The sequence below is a fragment of the Columba livia genome, chromosome 2 (assembly GCF_036013475.1).
Source record: "Columba livia isolate bColLiv1 breed racing homer chromosome 2, bColLiv1.pat.W.v2, whole genome shotgun sequence".
NCBI lineage: Eukaryota > Metazoa > Chordata > Aves > Columbiformes > Columbidae > Columba > Columba livia.
This window is the reverse complement of record NC_088603.1, coordinates 23,008,583-23,024,781: the sequence shown is the minus strand read 5'-3', so window position 1 is coordinate 23,024,781 and position 16,199 is coordinate 23,008,583. Positions and strand designations below refer to the sequence as shown.

At 39.0% G+C, this 16,199-nt stretch overlaps 1 protein-coding gene across 2 annotated transcripts in view; it reads right to left on the bottom strand.

Annotated features, from left to right (window-relative positions):
• Window positions 1-16,199, bottom strand: part of ITGA8 (integrin subunit alpha 8) — a 104,939-nt gene that overhangs the window by 66,888 nt on the left and 21,852 nt on the right. For both annotated transcript variants that reach the window (XR_010469997.1, XM_065050920.1), the window contains exons 9-13: window positions 15,613-15,656; window positions 14,575-14,631; window positions 14,337-14,389; window positions 8,765-8,970; window positions 7,480-7,671 (exon numbers count right to left, since the gene is read on the bottom strand). Coding sequence is in view for 1 of the 2 variants with exons in the window: in XM_065050920.1 (XP_064906992.1) it covers window positions 7,480-7,671; window positions 8,765-8,970; window positions 14,337-14,389; window positions 14,575-14,631; window positions 15,613-15,656 (552 nt within the window). In the remaining variant the exon portion in view is untranslated. The remainder of the gene's footprint in view (window positions 1-7,479; window positions 7,672-8,764; window positions 8,971-14,336; window positions 14,390-14,574; window positions 14,632-15,612; window positions 15,657-16,199) is intronic.

Below are 16,199 nucleotides of genomic sequence, written 5' to 3'. Positions count from 1 at the left end.
AAGGAGGGGCTGGTGGCAGCAGCCGTGTGTTTCTGCCTCGTTACTGTTGTGGAATAAATGATCTGTGGGGTCACAACCACTCTGCAAAAGCTAAGAAAAGAAACATGGAGTGATTTTGAAGGAATTTTCAACTTGCATTTCAACACAGCTTGAAGGTCATGTGCTCTAATGTCCCAGTTGGTGGAGTTCACAGGGCTTAATCCTGAAACAAGTGTCTTTGGCATGTATTATACTTAACTGAAGTCAAGGGGAATTGTGAAAAGTTAAACAATCCTAATGCTTATTTTAAATTTTACTTTGCTCTGAAGGGAAGGCTTGCAAGATGCTTTTTGGTGAAGAAAATCCATTTTATGGGATAAAACTGTTATAAATAGTCAAGGAAAGAGTATTCATAGATGGCACTCAAAGGCACTCTGGATTTTGTAAGCTGGTCTCTTTACCTGGACCTCCTGCCATGTGGCTGTGCCAGACCTGAAACACCGTATGATAAAGGGCAGAAACTCACCACGATTGTGACTAAGCCTTCAACCAACTGGAAGAAGTAGGAAAATCAACCAAGTCCTCCCTCCAGTCTCAACAAGATATATTTGTTTATTAACTTGAGCAAATTCTTTGATCCCCTGGTATTTTTAAAGGACATCTCCATCCCCTGCAAGAGATGCAGCCGCGGGGAGTTTGAGCAGGAAGGAACATGCGACGTGCTCAGCACCCCACACTCGGCTGGAGTCTGTCCAGCAATCCCAAGAGCGGTGGCCAAGGCACGGTATCTCATCTCACTTCATGGGGTACAATGGCCAAGAACAACAGCCAGAGAAGGACTCCATAATTGGCACACACTTCCCTGGTGAGAAACCCAAAAATGAAACAATAGCTGAGTCACCTCCCCACTGCAACTCTACCAGGATATAGGCAGGGAAGTGTTGACTTTATGGACTCAGAATGATTTACTGATAGCTTTAAACATCACTTTGTGTAGTCTGTCAGTTTAATTGCACAATATACATAGGGACTGCAAAACAATTAAAATCCCGTCTGAGTACAGATACTAACAGAAATTTCATAAAAGAGAGTGAGAAAACTGCGTAACTGTAAACTGTTAAAAAAATCTTTGTGAGACTTTTTATTTCCCTCAGCAGACCAGGTGCCAAAAAGGCCCATGATCAGATTTCTATTTGTTTTCTAGGATTTCAGAGCACACTACACTCCCAAATCTCAGTAAGAAAGGTCCAGAATAAAATTTCCTTTAAATGGCCATGACTTCAAGCCTGACCATAATAAGGCACACAGAATTGTCCAGGTCAGCCAACTTTACTCAGGAATTTTTGTTAAATACTACAAATAACCACCACCCAAAGCAGAGAAGTTTTCTTCCAGTCCTACCATTCTCAACTGCCTTGACCCTTCTCTGTTTTTCAGCCATTCTGGTAGCAGGTCTGTTAAGGGTAGCACTTAGGGTGAATTAATTTCAATGCTTCCCTTTTGTCTGAATGAATCCCTTTCATAATACGTTATTATTCATCGTACTACAAACAAATCCAAAAGAGGGCAATTAATGTTCTACCACTTCAGTAAATCCCTACTTACTGGGATTAATAGCTTTATTCCTATATGCAATTGGACACAATATTGTGATTTCTTTAAATATCTCAAAGAAAAGCATACCTGAAAATTACACAGACAATAATTTGCCATAAAATTAAAACATTTGTAGGAGATTTTTGGCTTGTCACTACATTTTGGATTGACTATTCATGTGAAAACATAATTAGCTGGTAGAAATCCTTCAGCTTTTCTGCAGTTGCTGGCAGAACCCACGGCCTTGTCCTGGCTCCCATGCTCAGCAGTCCTCTCTTACCAGAACAGATGCAGCTTCTCAATGATTTAGTTAGTTTGTCTCCCACAAATCTCCTAGACCAACTTCATAATTTAATGATCACTAGATTATGATTTGTGATATTGTTGGCACAATGCCTATTGTTCTCAAAAAAAATTATGAATGTTGAATAGATCTTGCCTCTCAGAAAGAAACTTGAGGGTTTTCTTCCTGCTGTTTGAGTCAATGTACTTAGCTGATGGAGCTGTTAAATACTCCTATTTTAATAAGATCAGACTGGATTACTAGACTTCCGAGGACATTTTTTCCAATTATCACTACTGTTTCCTTCTTAAAACGTTTCTAGAATCATTTGTTTAAATTAACTACATGCTATTCTTAAGATAACAACTCAGTCCCAAATAACAAGGGATGAAGATGCCTTTATACATTTCCCAGTGCTGACAAAGGCTTGACTAAAAAGAACAACTGAAAGAGCAGGCCAACAGCTGTTGAAGATGTACCTCCAGTGGCACTGATTCCAGGGTGACTCTCAAGGTTAACAAGGAAGATTTACACAAGCATCTAAACAGGCAAGGAGTAGAAATTACAGGGCATAGTTTATTTGAGCAATTAAATAATTGACTAATCAACAGTCTTTGAATAGTGAATTCATCTAGAGCACTGCTCTGAATCCACCCACGCTGTTAAAAGAAACTGGTTACATTATCTGGGTTCAAGAACACATTTGAAGAAACCACAGTCTGCTGGAGGATATGCCACAAGAAGAAAGCAAGCTTAATGAGTTGAGTAAGTTATTCATTATAAACTATTTGCTCAGCTATTATCAGCCATCAAGTGACTGAACATATGCTGAAATGTGAGGGTGGACACCGTACAGCCTCCAAATGCCTGAGCCCTGTAGAGATAGATGAACCAGCTGGAAGTGCCGCACCATCACCTTGGTAATCACAGACTCCGAGCACTCAGTGAGGACCAGCTTTGAACAGATGCCCAGAAGCCAAAAGAAACAAATTCCTTTCCCATTAGACAGATTTATGGATTTCTTTTGTTCCTGTGAAAACTGAACTATGTTAATAGAAAAAGACAAAATTATAAATAAAATAAACTACAACTCAAGATACGTGCCTAAACCGAGTCTTCATTCCCTGCTCCAGGCCTTGATAACATGAATAAAGCTCAGGATGGAGCGAAGGGGCCGTAAAAGCCCCACATTTAGTGAGGAGTGGAGTGGAAGCTATGCGGAGAGTTATCATGACATTGCTCAGATGTTTCAGTATAGAAGACAGACAGGAAGGCTGTGCTGAGGCAGGGATTTCAGAATTTCTTGGGCAAACCTTGAAGAGCTGCTGTTACAGAGAATTCCACAGCTATATAAATTGCCTTATGGGCCTCATCAGTATGACCACAGATAAAGCACGATGCTGCTTTGCCATGTCCTAACTTTGGCACTGAAAAGTGCACCACAGAATCCTGCACATAATTCTTTCCAGCTGCCACTGTATTTGCACATAAACTGATGAAAATATCCCCATCATTTACACTTTTTTCACTCCATTCAGTGCTCCTTCCCTTTTATTTCTTTAACCCCCCCCCCTTTTTTTATTTTTACATGACTCTCAATCCAGTGTAATTGCATTAAGTTAGTAATTACTATAGCAGCATAAGTGAGACCAGATCCCCCTCCTTTGAATGTGACCTTAGTACCTGAAGAGTCAGAAAAGTGTGAAATTGATATCTGTTGAAAGATGGTACGATTATGTCAGTGTTAGTAAACTAGTGTTAGAGAACATGCCTGTGTGCCACATCAGCACTGCCCATGGTGGTGTCATTAGAATGGCCCTAAAGCAGCTGGCCCAGGACAATTATTAGTCTCCAAAAGACAGCGCAAGAGTCCAGAGCCAAAGAACAGCGTATTTAATTTACTAGTGTAGGTGCAGTTTAAGAGGACTAATTGGTCTTTTCCTTCAAATCCTGGATACATACTGTGTACTGCAGAGATACTGAGTATCTCAAGTAAATATGGTACAAAGTTTGCCAGTGTCTTGCCTGGAAGACTCGGAAAGCTGCAGATTGTTTGTTCTTCTGAATAGTCACATCAAAAGCACAGAAGTGGCTTGGTACATTCAGTCTATCTGACCGACATGCTTAATCTGCCACCTTCTTACTGCCTTCCTCTCACTGGCCTTATCCAACAATAAAGGTTGGTTGGGTTCTGCCTGACTCTTATATGACTACAGAGTCATGTGCTGTGGGTACCAAAAGTTCACGTAAGTTCATGGAAGAAAAGCTGGTCAAGGGCTACTGAATTTTAAGATGCCACCTCCGACTTGGGAACACCTTGCTCCTCCACTTGGTAACAGCTGGGTGAATATTCTGGGAAACACCACAAAAACTGTACAACTTCCTTGATAGCTGTTGTTGGCCACTGCTGGAGACAGGCAACAGTTCTAGACAGATCTTTAATTGGTATGAGTATGGCTGTATTATGTTCTCCCCTGCTTGCTCTGCTACCCCACCGTTAGTCCTGTCTGTGATCAGTTTTCTCCCATATTTACTATGCAACTGGGGTCCTGGGGGACAAAAGGGTCTTCCTCTGCCTTTCCTAGATAAATCCATGAAGCAGGAGGTCGTCTCTTTCCCTTTGCTGGCCAGGAGCTGGTGGAAGAAGAGGAAGGAGAAACCACACCTCCATCCAAAGGAAAGCTGAGGGATTTGAACAGCACTAAATATTAGAACTTTTTGTCTGCTCCCTGTTTCCTTCTCTGTTCCTTGACTGTGATTCAACCTCACTTTTTAGGAACTGTATTCCCTAACTTATAACTCAGTCTCGATTCCTGGGCTCAATCCAGCAAGCCCAGTATGAAGCTCAGCGGTCCGTGATAAGAAGTCACACAAGCAGGTGGTCTCTTCTGGCCTCCAGGTCTGTGACCTGCTCAGACATTAATACATGGTCTGATTTAATGAAGGTCTGAAAATCTAAGAGTCCGAAAATCTAAGGTCCGAAAATGCTTCACAGTGCAGTAAAAATGAAAAGGCAGAGTAACTCCCACCTCTCAGCCTCTCATTTCCCAGCAGGGATGTGCCTGCCTCATGAACAATGTTAAGCACAAGGATTTGAGTAAGTTGTACAAACACAGCTAAAATTATGAGTCCTCACAAACTGGTGCCAGTCCTTAACCTGTCACAATCATGATCCCTTTTTGAGCTCATTTACCTTCACACAACACTTGAACTCTAGTCATGGAAGACTTAATTGCCCAGAGAATCTCACCTTAGACTGTAACAATACACCTTTATACCTTTAGCCAGACACTACAACTGGCTCGCATTTCCAAGTCTTTGGGAACCCAACTTCTGAGCATCAGCATACTTTGGTCTTATTACTTTTTTCCTTCTATAAAATGGCGTTTTTTACAATATACAGATTAAAAAGCTTAAACGAAAAAGTAATTTTGAAGCACTGAATTAAAGGCCAGTTTCCTAGGCCTTCTATAGTCAGCAAAAACTCTGTCTCTCAGCTGACATCTAAAATAAAACTTCCTTCCTATTCCTTCCAAGCTCAGCCCCTCATTTCCTCTGCCCTTGAGCATTTCCATCAAGAGACAAAGAAGAAAAGCTCTTTGACACAAGAAGGGTTACTAACTGCATGGCCTGGACTTGCATTTCCCCATATTATTTCCTTTTTTTTTTTTCTTCCTTTTTCCTATAGGAAGACATTCTATTTTTGTGCTAATACTGTGCCATGGTTGTGCTATTTTTACAGCTCTCTTTTGGTACTTCAGGTCTTTGTGAATTAAGCAAGAGGTGGTTGACTGACAGTAAGGTTTTCTTCTGTCATTTTTGACAAATTCTCACCAGTACTCTGGACTGCTCATCCAGATATTTAACTGAGGGATGGAGGGAGAATCTGGTTACTAGAATGCAGAGGTGGTTGTGTTTTGTTTTGTTTTTTCTAAAATAAGTAATTCATGTAATAAAACCAAACCATCTAACAGAGTGGACTGATATCACAATGTGAAATTCTGCAGGTAGGATGTGTAGTGGAGCTAACAATGACAAGTACAATAACTCCAAGAAATCTCACAATTGAATCGATTACAGCAGTTCCTCAGTACACTTTTAGAAAGACTAAGAGCCATCACCCAAACTTTTCACCCATTAGCTTAAAAGGTGCTCCACATAAAGTGCACTAATAAACTAGTTAGACTTCTACTCTTCTTTCTTCCCCATGTGCCTCATAGAAGACCTGAAAGAATCTCTCCCTTCCCTCTCTCTATCTTTTCAATCTTAGAAATGTCAGGAATGCAATATCCTGTTTTCTTTGGTTTTGCTGGGGGCCTTATGGATGCTTTAGGAAATGTTTAAATGCTGAAACTTAATAAAGAGCTCCATTGTCTAAAAGAACCTCATTAGTCATGGACAATGAAAGACTATTAATAGCAACATCAACAGTATGCAAACAAAAAGTCAGAACAGTGTTTGAAAGCCCTTTCTTTTCTCAAATGCTAAAGATCGTCTCAATTCAGCCTTGTGATAGCCTCACTTTATTACTCCTCAGTCAGCTTCTCTGTTTTTAAGACCGCAATTTCTCTTGTAAACAGCCCTTCCCAGCTCTTCCGCTCTTGAAAAAAGGCACCTCTTTCAAGGTTTTTACAATCCATCACAAAAACTTAAAAGAGATTACCATTTTTGTCCCGTTGAAAATCACGATTTTCACTTTTGAAACAACACAACTTTTAAGAATACTTATCTTGAAATAACCGAGGCTAACTAAAGTGATTTCATAGTAAGTTAGGGAAGTAGAGACTATTACCATTATACTGTGGATGAACTTCTCACAATAACAAAATATGTAGTTTTACTGCACACCATTGCTAAGGCTTCTGAATTGCGATGAAAAGAAACAAACCAGATTTGCTTCTAGATAAGAAAGTAAATCCAAGCACATTTAAAAGGGCTCCACCGTTCAGACTACTTATGATGCTACGAACATGCCTCTTAAAATAATAAATACTTTCCCCAGCAAAACTCAACTAATGTTACAAACATGACAAATTTGAATGCATGTCAGGTATACTAATAAGGAAGAATCAAAGCTAACCTAAACCAGAAGAGTCCATATAGCACAATGAAAACATAAAAGCGATGAAAAGACCCAAATGAAATATCTGCCTTTAAGCAATGTCTCTGCTTTTTTGTAATGCGGTCAAAGCCAGAAAGAATTTATGTACAGCTCAGTGTCCCTTCAGACAGCAAAAAGCAACTCAGCAGCACAACCAAGTCAATCCCTTCTTCTACAACGCAATATGTTTTTAATTAGGAAAGAATGCCAGGATGAAGGCGACCTTACAAGCTCAATAAGCTGAGAGCATTCAGTTTTTGGAAGGGAGGGGAAAGGGTTAAGCTTTTTATTGTAAAATTCACATGTTTTATGTTAATGTAACCATTTAAGCCCTTTCTTGACTTTCTGATCATGTCTTTTGACAGGAAAGGGAGTATTTGTTTTGTCTGATTTTAACTCTCAGGAAAGCAAGCTAGAACTATCCAAAAATGTCTGTTCTGACCTCTGCCTCCCGAAAGGAGCAGATGCATTTTCCAGAGCATGGAAGTATGAAATTCCCTTACTAATGGAAAAATCTTACCTGGGTAATCATTCTTGTCTACATCTGAGTCTCCTCTTAGAGTGAAGCCAAATCCTGAGGGCATGGACTGTGAGGCCCAGGCTCCATTGAGAACCTGGGAAGGGTTAGGGTTTAACCCATTACTGTATCCATTGTAAATGAACACTTTCCCTCTTCTGTCTTCTCCTGCAAATGGTGCGCCAATAGCAATGTCTGCAGTGCAATAGAAGAATAAAAAGAATGAGTACAATTCAAATAAAGCAAAAAATGAAGTCCCTGCAGGAGAACAGGAAGCCTCTACCATGGCGTCCAGTTGGGCTGGACTTCATGGAGGGATTCCAGCACAACACAGTGAGGGTGTTCTCAGCAGTCACAATCTGGGTGCTTCTTCCCACAGGATGAGATTTGGATTTTGTGCACCCTGAACATCAATACAATCTCATGGCTCCTGATATGACTTATCCCTTGTACAGCAGCCACAGGTGAGCAACATTGTCCTGGAGTCTAGCAGTTAGAGCACCGTGAAAAACAGCCCTCAAGTCAAGGTGGAGCTAAGTACATTAATTTTTCCTTAGTGGATCAACTATATTTAAGGCTATTGTGCAAAATATCTCCTCCAGGAAAAACTCCTTGGGGCTTTAGATGCAGAGATGCCTGCTTTGCAATTCCCTAATACCCTGGAAATAAGAAGTAAGGAAATGCATGCAGGGAAAACCAGGGTGTTATTGACTATGTCTAGGAAGCTAAGTCTAGGAGCTCAAAGCATCCAGGCTATCTCAGATAATTAAGCAAGTTAGTTTACTTGGACCATTTTCTTGAGTTTAGGCTCCCACTTAACTTACATGAACATTTTGTTGTGTGCGTGTGCTATAAGAATTTGAAAAACGTCCCATTATGCACCTGTTTCTTTCAGCACCTAAGTACCTAATTCAATTCTCAAACTCATTCAAGCATTTGAGGAGAGAAAGAGAACTCTGCTTTTAAACATATGCAACATCTTAACTATTTCAATGTAATTATAGTCAGAAAACAACATACAATATTTTTATTCAAACGAACATGCTAATATTTAATAAAAAATAGTACTGTAGTCAATATGACTGTCCTCCTATAGGTAAGCTTTTAATGGTTTGGCCATCAATATCAGTTTCACTAGGATGAGAGTAAATTCTTGTGACTTTCAAGGTCAGTTACATGTTAAGAAGCCTTTTTCAGGCACTGCACAGACACTTCATATTCACTGATTAGCTATTTTTAATTTCAGTGTTATACAGAGATATATATTACTCCATTACACATGAATTACCGTTATATCCATCTTGATTGAGATCTCCAAGGTGCGTGATTGCACTGCCAAATCTACCGAACACTTCAGTGCCTGTCAGAATTTGCGCATCTCGGAAGAGGAAAGCACTTTCTTGCAGGTATAGATAAACTTGCCCAACTTCTTTAGGTTTGCTTTCAAATTCTCGTTCCATAAAGAGAGGGGCGCCAACTAGGATATCATCTAAACTGGAACAGTCAAACAAAAACCAGTGTCACTGAGAGATTGAGTGTAACCAACACAGTTCATGCATTTGTTAAACAGGAAGCTGATAATTATCACAGAGTCATAGACTAAGTGAGGGAAGAAGGCACTTCTGGAGTTCTAGTCCAAACACTCAGTCAAAGCACGGTCAATGAGGGAAGGCTGCCCAGAGCCGTGCTCACTCCTGTTTTTAATATCCCCATGGACGGAGACTCCACAACTTCTCTGTGCAACTGCTTCCAGTGATTGATCACCCTCACAGCAAAAATGTTTCTTCTTAGGTTTAAACAGAATTTCCTGTCCTTCAATTCATGCCCACAATAGATACTGAAAAGCTAAACTTTGCAGTTAATGATCCAGAAGTCAGGAATTTAACTCAGAGGGGATCCATGCTACTTGAACAAGTTCTGCAGATCTATCCTGCTAACAGCACTAGTGAAAGGCAAATTTCAGTATAAATCTAGTTTTAAAAAATTATCGGTAAGCGAACAACTGAACAGAAGTTGCCACTTTCCAGCATATTGTCGAAGTAATATACATAAAACATGTGTAGACATCAATTAATGGAGAATACCTCATCACTAATTCAAATGGAAGCTGGGAGACAAAGCCAAAACTTTATTTCTAAAAACACTTTCATTGAATGTTAGGCACAGGAGTTGTTGCAGTGCTCACAAAATTTGCTGTATTGAGTATTAAAGAGAAAGGACATCATAATATAATAGAAATATGAGGCTGAGAGGGAAAAGTCCTTCTGTCCATTCTGCTACTCCAAGAAGAATCAGTAAAAGAAGACAGGTTAATCAAAGGATATTTTGCATGTTGTTGTTCTAAGCAGCGATGTTTGAAAACATGTTACTAACATTCGTTCAGGGAGAAAAAAAGACCCTTTACTGGACAGTAAAGAATAAAATCAAGCAAGACTGATAGGGATATAACAAGCAGAAATATTCTTAATGGATTATTCTGAGATATAAAATGATAGCCGCGGATTAATTTCTGAAGGTTGCCCAAGCCCTTATGTACTAATAGTACAATTCCCATTATATAAAGCGGACATTGGTGATCCATATTAAGGAACTCTGTTACTGAAAACAATCAATACTACTTGATCCCAGAATTTTTAATTTGTAAAACATATTCCCAACAGTGATGTTTTCACAAAGGCTTTACCTACTAGTGAAATAATTAGTAAAATTGCACTACGTTGTTCTTCCCGATCTTGATAGAAAAAAACCCATATAATTTAGGAGCACCTCAGCTACTAATTGACCATAGATAAATACTAAGGTCCTAAGATATGTACCCTAGAATTTGGTACAGAATATCTCATCTAGAAGCCTTTTATATACATTGTAGAACTTACACTTTCTATAAATTGTGACAAAGTACTTTTAGAAACGTTATTTTTCTATTAAGTTTCATAATATGTTTCCATAAAGGAAACTGTAATTCAAAATGTCAGGTCACTTTGGTACAGTTGTTCTATTCTTTATATGTCTGATTTTACCCCATGGCATGGATAACTTAAAAAGGAAGGAAGCAGATGTTCACTTAACATCAAAAGTGGGATTTTCCTTCCACAATAACATCAAAAGGCCTCCTCTACTAATGGAAGATGTTGTTAGCCAGGACAGAATGTCAGATGAAACTGTTGCCATGAAGCAATAACAACAATGAAAATGGATCATGAATGCTCTTTTTTTTTTTTTTTTTTACAGGTTATTTTACACATGCCACGTACTAAAAGCATTACACAGCAGCACTATCACCAATTATTATTTTATTACACCACAGTCCAGATATTCTTGGTAAGACTGGGACTCCATAGTGTTGTGTACTGTATGAACTACTAAGTAAAATATAATCTTGGCTCCAATTAATATTTTACACATGAAGGACTGTAAAACTAAGGGACGATTTGTTTAGAGGTTGTAAGGAACCAAAATATTCAGAGCCAGAAAGTTCTCAGTACATCGATGTAAAATAATTAGATACCTAGATACCTTTGAAACTCTGGTCCATAGAGCAATATCCAGAGTGCCTAAAATGGTGAAAGGAGAGAGGCAGACTATTTATCATCCATAGTGGCCTAAAATTCTCTGAGAAGAAGCCTAACCCAAAATACAAGATGCAACAGGTGAGACAGAACACAAGCAGACAGGAGCTGGAGTCTGTTGTATAAGAATCACAGCATCTAAGCTGGAAGTGCATAGTGCTGGGTTGTTTTTCTAGGAAAATTTCTACTTTGTTAAAATAAATGACAATGATTGTACAAAATACATAAATAGTCCAGGGAGCAGGGATCAGAACCCCATAACTAAGGTGGCTCATCTTTTGACATGCTGAGAGGAAGCTGGGAGGAAGGCAGCCATCTAATCACACTAAGCTATTTCTAAAATAGTTACGAGCAGCAGAGATACCTGGAACACCCGCAGCCCTTAGTTTGCCTTCCCTCCAGGTCTTGGTCTGTCCCACCCACACCAAAGCCTTCCTTTCCTCACTCTCTTGCTTTTCCCACTTCTCTGTCAGTGCCAAGCTGCTTCAGCAAGTCCTCTGCAAGAATGAATTCTCCCTCAGGCAATTCTAGTATTTTTTTTTCTGTTGTTTGTTTGTTTTTCCTGCTGTTGTTGTACAGAGCAGTGTACTATAGCCAGAGAGAAAGGATTCTTCAGCTACCCTGCTCTCTCTGATCCTTATTTATTTATTCCTGGTTTACCTCCAAGCAGGTAATAAGTTGCTGCTTACACATTTTATAGTCAGTTTTACCTTTAAGCTCCTACAGTTTAAGTATTTAGACATCAAGCAGTCAAAGGGAGTCACTTGTTGGGTTACAAGCACCTATGTGATTTGAATTATTCAGGGTATTTTGTGAAGAAGGGTATTTCAATCGGCTTTTAAATCGTAGGAGTTTATATTTACAAAACTGGAGTTCTGAGCCAAATTCAGATTGATGTGATCCCTTTTAAAACAGTAATATTAAATCATAAACTGCAGTTCAGTGTGCACTGGTATTTTGAACTGGTTCATTAGATTCATTTCACTACTGCACTAAGATGTTGCAGTTAACATAAATTGTCTATTTTTTTTTTTCAGCACAGAAAGGTAACCAGCCAGTATCGCTTCCCTTCTGATGTAAAAAAACCCATAATCTTTAAAAAGCACAAGCTGACCACCTGCTGAGACTTTGCAGTTTCTTTGTATCTTGCCGAGTAATAAAAAGCAGGAGTATGGGAAATGTCAAGAGGTCAAACTATAACTATGGGAAGCTTAGATATAGGCCAAATAAAAGGCCAGTAAACAGTTTATTCCACTATTTTTATTGGACTGTTTCAGTCTAAATTGAAAGTGCTCTCTTTTTTCCTCTTTACTAGGAATGTAATCTGAAAATTGATGGCAAAGCTTGATTTGTTAAGTTTGATTATGGATTTTTCATTATTAGCTGTGGGCAACTAAACAGTAGTTCAAACACTAGCTTCAATTTCCACGTTCTGCCTGCAATCCTGATGTGGTGCAAACAAAAGTGCAGGAATCACCTGGAGCACCTGCAGAACTGCTGGAGTAGAAGGTCCAAAGAGGTTTTTTTCCTAGGATGAGCCTAATCTTTGAGCCACATCTTCGGTCTTGTTAGAGCAGAGCATCATTTCTATTAATCTTTTCAACATATAACTTAATCAGGTTTCCTGTACAGATCACTACCTCCTTTGTCTTTAGCTGCACAAAAACCCCAAATGAATTTGAAGTGGTCATTTCCCTTTTGCCCCTCTCCCCCTTTTTTTTTTTTGTCCTCTGTTTTACTCTCCCTTTCAGATAAATATTTCTACCAACTATATGTGCAAACCAGCAAAGACAGACCACATATCTAATCAGACATGTTTATCAAGTAGAGCTTTTTGTGTTTTGTTTTCTGTGGGATGTTTGGATCTCAGAGAGAGTAATTAGATTTCTTTTAAGATATAGACTGGGAGACCACACAGGCCTCAACAGCAGTTTGATTATATCATTGACATAAACTGTGGCCTTCGAGGTACACAGAAAATACGAGACTTGCCAAGTAACCCTATGATTCACAGGAAACAACCTGCAAGAGAAATAGTTTGGTTCAGTGAGAAGTTAAATAGGAAGTTCCCTGAAAGTCTAGAGAGTGTCTATTGTAACTTATTGAAACGTTTCTCTACCCTTTCACATTAGTAATGCATTAAGGTAAAATTAAACTAATCCTCACTCTGTATACCATAAAAATATGAATTTTCAAAAGCTACAGTACAAAGATAAAAGTTGGCCTTAGAAAACTGGAAAGATTTGAGCACTATGAAGCCAGGGCAGAAGCCATTGAAGCCTTTTTGGTTGGTTGGTTTGGAACTGTGTAACATTTTATCATCTTGTTACTTTTCTCTTTTCTTGTATCCTTCACTCTTTGAGGGGGCACTAGTGACTGATGGGAAGCAATGATTCAGCCCAGAGAAATTGTTCAATGCACTGTGTTTAAGAACCTGATGAGAAATACTCCCAAGAAAAGAACATGAAACAGACACATCCAAGATATTTTGCAAAAGGCAAGAGTATGCCACAGCACTAAATATAATCCTGGCTCACCTTTGTGCAAACTTCCAGGCCTCTGAGATTCATGGATTGTTATCTCCCTGCTAGAAAGCTAGTATCAACATTCACTTACTAAAGTCCCGTTCTTCTAATTTAATCAGACTTTACATTGGTTCAAAGTTAGCAAGAGGTTTTTTTTAACAGGGTCTGAAATGCCTGAGTGTCTTAGGCACGATCATGGGACCTGAGCAGCATTGTCCCTCAGACAAGCACAATACCTGCCATAGCAGCTGTCACAGCAGCCGTGGGCCATGGACAATATTTGGTCCTCTGGATGATGAAAATGAATAGCCAACCAGCAGGTGCTGGAATAAGGAGCTGATTACACTGGAAAGCTTTTAAAATTGAGAAGTAAGGCTACAGATGGTCCACATGTGAGACGACTTACCTGATTTTGAGAATGGGAGGAAGAACTTCTGAATTTCACCTATCCCCAGCAGTAGCTAGCACTGTTTATTTACACTTCTTCTACCTTGATCTGTTTTCTAAGGTTTTGGACACTCCTGTTCTGCCACACTGCTTTGTGCAAATGTTCGGGAAGATAAACTCACTCAATCTAGGCCTGCAAATACTTGTGCCACTGCGATTGCACAAAGATAAGCCTATGTGAAATATTGAAAATAGAAAAGCAGAGAATCCAAGAGAAGCATTTTGAGGTATGAAGCACCTGAAAACCTGTGTTTGTGAATAAATATCAGGCATTGCTTCTATGAATGTTCAGTGGAGCTGAATATATTTAGTAACCTACCCATCATTGTTAACATCAGATACTGCCACAGTGTAACCAAAATAAGACGCCATCTGGAAATAAAAAACAACAGATAGGCTTTCATATCAGATATCAATTTTTAAAAAGTTTTACTGATAATCCTCGTTGTTTCTATGGTTATTAATTCCAAAAAATATTTTATATATTCTTGAAACTTTTTAATTAAACCATATCCTCTATAGATATAACACTTCATCACATAGTTGCTCGGCATTACCTGTTCACCAGTGAAGTTCTGGATAAATGTCAGGTCTGAAGAATTAATAATTGAGACCTGGTAACAGAAAAATATGGAAAGTTTCAAGCATATATGGAGATGCTACAGTATAACATCACTGCAACCCAATTTTACACACCAAAGGATGGCCCAAGTGGCCAAGAAAAAACACCAATTATTTTGTTTCACCACAGTTTTCTTCTATAATATTGAACAAATCACTAAGATTTCATGAGCCTCAGGTCCCTTGTAAATAAAATGGGGAAAAGACTATTTTCACTCCTTACTGGACACTGTGAACAGCATCAAATCACAGACTATCAGCTAAACAGTGACTATACTAGTACGTGTGAAAACATTAATTTAAAACATAAAGAAATATACATATACATACATATATATATACACATCTACACACCTTTGCTCCAAAATATGGTATTAATAAATTCCAGAGACACAAGAAGTTTGGGGTCCCCAAAACCAGAGAAAGTATCTGTGGCTGGGATCTCTGTTTCACACTCAGGTTAGTTCTGAAACTTTTTCTTCCCATGGGGTAACAAGATGTATCTGCACACATATTTGTTTTCTCCCTTCACTTCTAACTGCATCTCACGACTCTCTGCATCTGATATTCAGAGTAAATACTTAGAGCACTGAAAATAAACACCGAGTATGAACAATCTGAATTTGGACTTCGCTGTGGACACAGGATTGCACATGAAATATGCCAACCTATGGGTAAGTTTAGGTCTGATAACACTCAGCGGGTGTAGGGATACTAGTCATACTCAAAACATGTTTGTAATTGGCTACTGAAAACAAACTTCAGAAGGGACTAAGTGCTTAATATTCAAGGCCCAAATGAATAAGGCATTTCTACACAGCCAGGTTAGCCTGAGGGTGAAGGTCAGTGGCAGTTTTCTCAGATTAGAAAATTTAGGATCAAAGAGAGAGAAAATATAATGTAGCCTTTAATCTTCCAAATGGTCTAACTGCATTCTCACTGCAAAAAGGACAAAATGTGGGTCCAGTACATACATAGCCAAAGTTCTGTGCTCCCTTTGGGACACCAGCAACCAGCTCTGAAAAGACAAAAGGTCAACAGTGAAATGGTTATGCTGAGCAGTGCATGCAACCTGTATCCCATGCCACTTAAATATTCCTTAACCCTTAGGATTTTGCTTTGTTATCTGTATCAGAAACATCTGCAGATCACTTTAAGACATTAATTTGTAAGATTTTAACATTCATTCAGTGCATCTAGTTTCATTAAATATTACATCTTAGCTGTTGAATACACTCATCCACAGATCTCTTTTTGTCTACCATTACTTAGCATAGCATAGTAAAATAAAGGTCTTAGTACAATCCAGCTCGTTACCTGACAACTGTGGATTGATGGAACCAGTTATAGTTGTGGCATCACAAGCTAGAGTACAGAAGCTAATCACAACTGTCCTTACAAATACCCCTTTTCTTTCTGGCTGCACATCATGCCATGAAAGGGCTCAACAAGTTCTGCACAGGTTATCTAAAAGTATTACAAGGAAATTTTTGTGAGAGGAATTTGGGGAAGCCATTGAACAAGAACATGAAACACTGGACCTTGCTGCTTTCTAGGATGT